This window comes from Salvia hispanica, chromosome 1 (genome assembly GCF_029641045.1).
Source record: "Salvia hispanica isolate PSC_SH4W2 chromosome 1, Shi_PSC_v1, whole genome shotgun sequence".
Lineage (NCBI taxonomy): Eukaryota > Viridiplantae > Streptophyta > Magnoliopsida > Lamiales > Lamiaceae > Salvia > Salvia hispanica.
In genome coordinates, this window is record NC_142692.1 from 15,452,909 (window position 1) to 15,461,586 (window position 8,678).

The following is an 8,678-nucleotide window of genomic DNA, read 5'->3' on the forward strand; positions in this document are numbered from 1 at the left end:
TTAAAATTAGAATTGCTTTTGGATTTCCAAAGAAAGTATTATTAAAGATCACAACAAATGGTTAAATAAATGAACTCTTGGAATTTATGACTATAAAACAAAGAATGCAATCATTCGGTTTTATTTTGTCATAAGGATTAATTTCCAATTAGTCATTGTGATGAGGTAATTACGTTCATACATAAACTTACATCACAAATTATATAGCAAGGATAATACCAAGTAAGATTGGTATTATATAATTAAAGTTTTGGGAATCATATTCGACATGATTAAAACTTTATATTTGCTATAAGTATTCTACTTTAATTAGTAGAAATTCGGAAGGATCAAAATTGTGACATCCCTAATCTAAAACATGCATTTTTTTTTTAATCGTTTGACATTATATTGTCATTTTTACTAGATATATTAAATGTGTACTATAAAAGAACTTTTTTTTAATATATAAATATATATGCATATACATAGTAACGAAAAATTTTATGTATACGAAATATTAATATAAATGTATACAAATATGTACGCATGTATAGTAAAGTGTGTGTGTGTGCATGTTAGTATATTTTACTATTAATGTACATTAGAAGACAAATTAAATAAGTTATGCCTTTTCTTTGTAAATTCTTTAAGGATGGAGTGGCTATTAGATTTGCTACGTGTAATAATGTGAAATTTTGTGCTATTGCAATTTGGACACGTAAAGTAACATAGATTATTAAATAATAGGAAAATTATGAAGTCGGTCGCCTAATCGTCACTAAGTCATTTATATAGCTTTTGTATATTAAAACTAAGGGAGGAGAAAGGAAAAGAAAAGAAGAGGAAAGAAAAGGAGAGGCTACTGTCTGATTTAGTTTGGCAAAGAAAAGAGCGTATAGTGTGAGGTGAAATCGAAAGCTCAGTAAGAATAATTCTATAACTAAGTGTGTATAAATTACATGTAATTTTATATGTGCTATATGGTTGATTGCTTATGTGTAAATTGGAGTGAATAGTTGAATTGTATGATAAAATATGATATGAATTTATGATTGTTGTAAGTGATATATTTATATATTGCATTGGAATTATATAATGGGATGAGATATATGGATATGTGTTTGGTGCAATAGATATATTTTGCATATGATATTGAAAGCATATGAGCATATGATTAAAGAGAATCTGTGACAGTCTTGCCCTGGATCTGATATTTCAGAGGGACCTTCGGGTCATAGAGGGACCTACGGGTCAAATTACAGAGGGACCTTCGGGTCATAGAGGGACCTTCGGGTCATAGAGGGACCTACGGGTCATAGAGGGACCTACGGGTCAATACAGAGGGACCTTCGGGTCATAGAGGAATCCCGGGCATATACCAGGCTTGACTAGTTACAGAATAATAAATGGAACAGAGAGGCATATGCATATGAATAAGAAATTATTTTTAATATTTATTGTTTCTGATTATATGTATTTATTAAAGAATATGCAATGTGAAATTAAAGAGATGATTTATATACTGAGTTGTGGCTCACTTAAATTACTAATATTTTCAGGAGTAAGATATCAGTAACGTTTTGGTTGACGTGGGTCATAGGAACTCCACGTGTTTTTAGGTTCTATTGCTGACGCGTTTTAGCAAGCTTCTCCTCCTCATCATTTTTGCATGTAGATAAATGTATAGTATATAGAGTGGTGAGAGGGTCCCGCTACTGTTCAGAATGTTTTGAAGTATGTACCTGATAAATGTTGGTTTTTGATATTATATGTAATATGTGTGGTTTATGTACTTGACGTGTGGGTTATGAAATTTTGATTTTTGAATTTATTTATAGTAAGTGCATAAGTCGTAAGGGTTAGTCTGTGACAGTTTAGGTGGTATCAGAGCGGGGATAGAATCCCGCTGGGACATAACATTCATGCATAGCATATGATACATATTGGTTATAAGTTGCATTGCATTTGATTATTAGGAACATGGATATTCCTGAACATGTATCATTGAGGAGAGAAGGGACAGCCGCCTTGCATCATTCATTAACTGCTCAAGGATCTCATATACCTGATGCATCATCTGGGGATAACCAACATGTACCTAGAATGGTTGAACAAGAAGTACATGGACCGATGATGAGACAAAAAGTTAGAAATTTTAGAGAACTCCGAAAAATGGGAGCTGTTGACTTTTATGGGACCACTGATCCCGCTGAGGCTGAGATATGGCTGAAGAGGGTGGAACGTGTGTTCAATCAGATGGGCTGTACTATGGAAGAACGTTTTCATTATGCAGTGTCTCTTTTTCAAGGTGGTGCTTACAATTGGTGGGAGACAATCCCACAAGCCATGATACAACCTCCAGTGCTTAGTTGGGATGACTTTCTCAGAAAATTCAGTGATAAATATATGCCAGCAATGTATTGTGATGAGAAGCAAAAAGAGTTTTTGTCACTCAAACAGGGAGCTATGTCTGTCGCTGACTATGAGGTGAAGTTTACTCAACTTTCTCGTTATGCGTCCGCATTGTTGCCTACAGAACATGATAAGTGCAGACATTTTGAAGAGGGATTGATATACAAGATAAGGAGCAAGATCACACCTTCAGATCTTCATACTTATAGTGATTTACGGACAGCTGCTATTCGAGCTGAAAGACTGGTGAAAGAAAGACAAGTTTATCTTCTAAGACAAAAAGGAGGATCACCACAATATGTTGATGAGCCGAATTCCAAAATTCCAAGACGACAAGGTTCATTTTCTTCAACATCTAATTTTAGTAGAGGGAGTTCATCTCCTCAGAGAGGTGGACGTGTGCTATCTTTTAGTCCTGAGTGGGGAAGTGGATCTAGTATGACAGTACATGCACGACCTTTATGCATACATTGCGGACGATCACATACAGGAAAGTGTCGAACAGTTACAGGGGCTTGCTATCACTGCGGACAACAAGGACATTATTATAAAGAATGCACATTTCAGCCTGGCAGAATATTAAGCAGCGCATCAATGATGGAACCAACAGTACATAATGTGCGGCCAGCAGCATCGAGTACTGGCTTTGATCAAGGTCGTGGCAGAGGACACACTATGAATGTTCCTATGGGTAGAGGACGAGGACGGTCAGAGGAACATGAATCTACACTTCAGGGACATGCTCGAGTGTTTGCTATAACTCAGGATGAGGCGTCTAGAGCACCCGAGGCCATTACTGGAAAAATTACGGAGTCAAAAAAGTGACTGGTGAAACAGAGAAAAAGGTGAGAAAGAACTATTCGAATCTCTTTACAGGTTAGGAGTTGCATTGAGCATGTCAAATTAGAAAGAAATGAATTTTGCGGACAAAATTCTTAAAGAGGGGAAGAATTGTGACATCCCTAATCTAAAACATGCATTTTTTTTATAATCGTTGGACATTATATTGTCATTTTTACTAGATATATTAAATGTGTACTATAAAAGAACTTTTTTTTAATATATAAATATATATGCATATATATAGTAACGAAAAATTTTATGTATACGAAATATTAATATAAATGTATACAAATATGTACGCATGTATAGTAAAGTGTGTATGTGTGCATGTTAGTATATTTTACTATTAATGTACATTAGAAAACAAATTAAATAAGTTATGCCTTTTCTTTGTAAATCCTTTAAGGATGGAGTGGCTATTAGATTTGCTACGTGTAATAATGTGAAATTTTGTGCTATTGCAATTTGGACACGTAAAGTAACATAGATTATTAAATAATAGGAAAATTATGAAGTCGGTCGCCTAATCGTCACTAAGTCATTTATATAGCTTTTGTATATTAAAACTAAGGGAGGAGAAAGGAAAAGAAAAGAAGAGGAAAGAAAAGGAGAGGCTACTGTCTGATTTAGTTTGGCAAAGAAAAGAGCGTATAGTGTGAGGTGAAATCGAAAGCTCAGTAAGAATAATTCTATAACTAAGTGTGTATAAATTACATGTAATTTTATATGTGCTATATGGTTGATTGCTTATGTGTAAATTGGAGTGAATAGTTGAATTGTATGATAAAATATGATATGAATTTATGATTGTTGTAAGTGATATATTTATATATTGCATTGGAATTATATAATGGGATGAGATATATGTGTTTGGTGCAATAGATATATTTTGCATATGATATTGAAAGCATATGAGCATATGATTAAAGAGAATCTGTGACAGTCTTGCCCTGGATCTGATATTTCAGAGGGACCTTCGGGTCATAGAGGGACCTACGGGTCAAATTACAGAGGGACCTTCGGGTCAATACAGAGGGACCTTCGGGTCATAGAGGAATCCCGGGCATATACCAGGCTTGACTAGTTACAGAATAATAAATGGAACAGAGAGGCATATGCATATGAATAAGAAATTATTTTTACTATTTATTGTTTCTGATTATATGTATTTATTAAAGAATATGCAATGTGAAATTAAAGAGATGGTTTATATGCTGAGTTGTGGCTCACTTAAATTACTAATATTTTCAGGAGTAAGATATCAGTAACGTTTTGGTTGACGTGGGTCATAGGAACTCCACGTGTTTTTAGGTTCTATTGCTGACGCGTTTTAGCAAGCTTCTCCTCCTCATCATTTTTGCATGTAGATAAATGTATAGTATATAGAGTGGTGAGAGGGTCCCGCTACTGTTCAGAATGTTTTGAAGTATGTACCTGATAAATGTTGGTTTTTGATATTATATGTAATATGTGTGGTTTATGTACTTGACGTGTGGGTTATGAAATTTTGATTTTTGAATTTATTTATAGTAAGTGCATAAGTCGTAAGGGTTAGTCTGTGACAAAAATAATGGATTTTGATAGAGGAAAATGTATAAGTGCACTTGAGAAAGGCACATAAAATTATTCCACTGGATCAAAGGGCCTAGAAATACTTTGATCAAATAATCGTGCTCCTTAGCAAGAATTAAGGTTATAAATTACAAGTATATTTTCGTTTTATGTACTCTAGAAAACTATGTTGGTAGATTCTTTTAAAGAATTATAGTTTTGAGTACATAGTGGCCAAAGCCTGCTTTGAGTATAAGTGGGAGAAAATGTGTGTGAATGTGTAGCACAAGGCCAATAAAGCGGTTGGTATACTCGAAAGCATTCTTTGAGTATAAGTGGGAGATTGTTGGGGTTTGTATACTAAAAGATGCTTCGAGCGTACATGCCCTTATACAGTCAGCTTGTGCATGTATACGAGAAACGCCACGTCCACTTGTTTACCTAATTATGAGAATAAATAATATAATATAATGGTTTATTATTGAAATATAATAAACAAGTCTAAGGCTTTTTACTAAGAAGGTCAAGTAGGGAAATTCGATGAACCTCCTCATGAGTTTTCCAGTAGGGGACTTGGCCAGATCTAGTAAGAAGAAAAACGTATTCACAACCTAGATAGGCACTGAAAGGATCTAATCCGAAATGTATTCTTTATTGCTATCTACTGAAAGAATATATTTCAGAAAGTTTAGTATTTTCTAGTCTATGATATTAATATCAATATTGTTTATTCAATCAAACGCCACTTTGACTTATCAATATGTGAGAGTTTGTACGTAACTCAAGTTCATGATATCTTGGGTGGTAGTAATTGAATAATATGAAGGTATTGGAATATTATTTCATAGAATTCGCGTGCCCAGTGTGGTATGATTAAATCCCTAAGGGGTGATCCCCAAGAGGTGTTTGAAAGAGGAATTTATTATTCAGCAAACTGCGCAGTTGGAATTTATTCCACGAATAATAAATAAAGTTTAAAACTAGAAAAACTCTTTGGAGAATTAATTTAATTCTAGTCACATAGCAGACAAAAGAATTAAATTGACGGATCAAGATAATCTTAAACGCGGGAAATATTATAAAATAAAATGGACCCAAGTTATTTGTAATTTGGTGATTTAAGTGGGAGTGCAATATTATTCTTTAGTGGAACAAAATAATATTCCATTGATAATATATTAAATCATGGGTCATTTGATTTAATTAATAATTTATCTAATGGGTGAGCCCAACACTTAAGTCATTCCATGGATCCCCATCCTGCCCAACAAGTCCATGCTTATAAATAGTGTAGAGATGGGAAACCCTAGTAAGCACTCCACACATCACAAACCCTAACCCTAGCCGCCATAACCGGCGCTCTCTCTCTCCCCTCTTGCCTCGGTTTTCGTGCTTTTGCACGAGGGAGATTAGGGTTTTGGTTTTTGTTCTTGTTCTATCCTAATTCATAGGATTAGATCAAGACAATTTTGTGTTTGTGTTGGTTTTCCCTAGATCTCATATCACTTTTATTTGGTTCTTCGAGATTCGCCCACACGGATGGAGAATCAAGGACAAGGGAATAGGTTGGAAGATTCGTGGTCGATAAACCAAGGATCTCCGGGTGGTGCAGCTAGCAACGTCAATCCAATGATGGATTATGAGGTAACAATCGAATCTACATCGAATATGCATGATTATGTGTTTATTTGATGTTATATCTATAGATCTATGTAAATTGCATGAAATTGGAGTCGAATGCATAATCACCTAAATAGATCCGTTCTAGGACCTGTTTGGTTTCCGTGTCTTCCGCTGCGGTAGTCCCAACACAAACGTGCGCTCTGGAGTACTTCTCGGGGCACCAATAACAGAGATTCGAACCACAGGGTAGTCGGTGGGCGGCTGGCCGGGCTTGGACTTGCTGGTTTGCGGGTCGCGATTCCGAGTTGGCGACACGGTATAAGGACGGGGCTGCCAGGGGGACTTCTTCGGAGGGGTCGGTATCAGGAGTTCTTGCCGGTGGGCGGCTGGCCGGGTTGTAGAGTGGCTGGGTGTCGTGTCAGGAGTTCATGCTTGATGGAGGGTATCAAGCATGCAATAAAGAGAGACGTCAGTGTGGAATCTCCCACATGAGCCGCTTTCTGAAGCAACGACTCGAACAATGTTTGGTAGGCTTCGACAGTGGTCGTCTATCATAGTGAAGCAAGGCGCCCCACATAGTCCTCATAAAGATCTGGGTCGAAGCATTTCTTCACTGCCAATAAGAAGGAATCCCAGTTTTTATTCTCGGTGTTGTCCTCCCAATAAGAGAACCATTCCTCTGCAGCATCGTCCATCAAGAAGTACGTGAGGTTTAGGCGATCCCTCAAGGGTGTATAGTTGTGGTTATATTATTTTTGAATCCTGCGAATCCATCGGGAAGCGTCTTCGCCGTTGAAGCGTGGTGGACCGGTTGACAGTTTGGGGTGGGCCTCCGGATCAAAGTCGATCGGTTTCGCGACAAGAGAGGAGGGAAGGTCCCAGCCTTGCGAAGCGGCAACGCCCACCTACGGGTCTGGCGGTCACGTGTTCTGGCTGTCAAGTTTGGTAGACAACTTGGCTAGAGTTTCGTCCAAGTTTCGGTTGATGATTGCTTGTTTGTAGGTGAAGTCCTCATGATCATAGTGGTGAGTCATCATCTTCTTTTCATACTTGCCTTGGCGAAGTTGCATAGCGAACAACATCTCGCCGATTTCCTGCGTGGTGTTTTTGTGAGGCTGCTCATCTGTTTCGGTGTTGCCGGCGTTAGTCATTATGAGCAATAGGAAGAGTCGTCAATGAAGCACCAGATGATAGGCCCTGGTTCGACCTATCGGGGACGACGATGATTTCCGGCGAATAGCGTGAGATTGGCGTGAGTTTGTTGTGAGAATATTGAGAGACAAAGCCTAGTTGAAGTGTTAGGCTGGAGAACGAAGGATGAGAAACAAGACATCTCTTTATTTCTCGACGACTCAAAAATTTAACGGAATTCTATTATTTATAGAATCCGCAACCCGAGACGGTTCGACCTAAACCTAACCCAGGAAAGAACCGACAAGAAAACCGAGTATAATAATGAAAAGATAGCGGATGATATCTTGCTTGAAGAGCAAGATATCGACATAATTAATTGTTCAAATAAACTTACAAGGAAATAAATAAAACAACAAAAATAAATAAAAGCTAAATGCCATGTCATGCGTCTGCAAAACGCGCTGGTCTTCTCACCAATCGTTGCGGTTGTGTTTGTTTGATAGAAGCTTATCTGGTGTGTGATCGTCCTCTTCTTCCGGTTGTTGCCCTTTCCTCCTGCTCAGCCGTGCTTTGTAGATTGTTGGGATCTGCCTGTATATTTTGCAGAGTCCCTATCATACTCCCTCCGTTGTAGATGTCGCACTTTCGTTTTTAGTTTGTCCCACAAAAGGTGTCACATTTCCTTTTTCGAAAAAAGTTCTCTCTCATATTAATATATATATATATATATATTATTTTCTCTCTCCACCTAACACACAAATCAACATCTTCTAAAATCACATGTCATTCTCCAACTATGGCATCTATTATGGGAGGGAGGAAGTACCAAATAGTGTATCAACTTGGTATTCCTTGACTAGAGATTTTTTTCTTCTATGCTACTTATTACATTAAATAATTTTTTTAAAGCTCCATGCCACTCCAGATTGTGAACATCTTGAGTGGGACATAGGTAGCACACTCAGTGGCGGATCCAGAAAGATTTTTTGGAGGGGGCGGAATTTTGTTCTATAAAACGTCGTTTTCCGTCTTCTCGTACATATAAATGACAACTTCACACACAATCATCATTATATTTCCTTACTATATTTGATATATCCGATAGATTAAAGTTTAAAATTAATTCTATATAT

General features: G+C 37.0%; 1 protein-coding gene across 1 annotated transcript; it reads left to right on the plus strand.

Moving 5' to 3' along the window:
* Positions 1–1,962: 1,962 nt before the first annotated feature.
* Positions 1,963–3,260, plus strand: LOC148933322 (uncharacterized). The gene has a single exon (XM_089065361.1). It carries the CDS (start codon positions 1,963–1,965, stop codon positions 3,217–3,219), a length of 1,257 nt encoding a protein of 418 aa, XP_088921487.1. The 3' UTR covers positions 3,220–3,260.
* The last annotated feature ends 5,418 nt before the right edge of the window (positions 3,261–8,678 follow it).

Excerpts from the sequence above, each read along its gene's own strand:
- LOC148933322 (XM_089065361.1), top strand. The coding sequence starts at position 1,963 with ATGGATATTCCTGAACATGTATCATTGAGGAGAGAAGGGACAGCCGCC.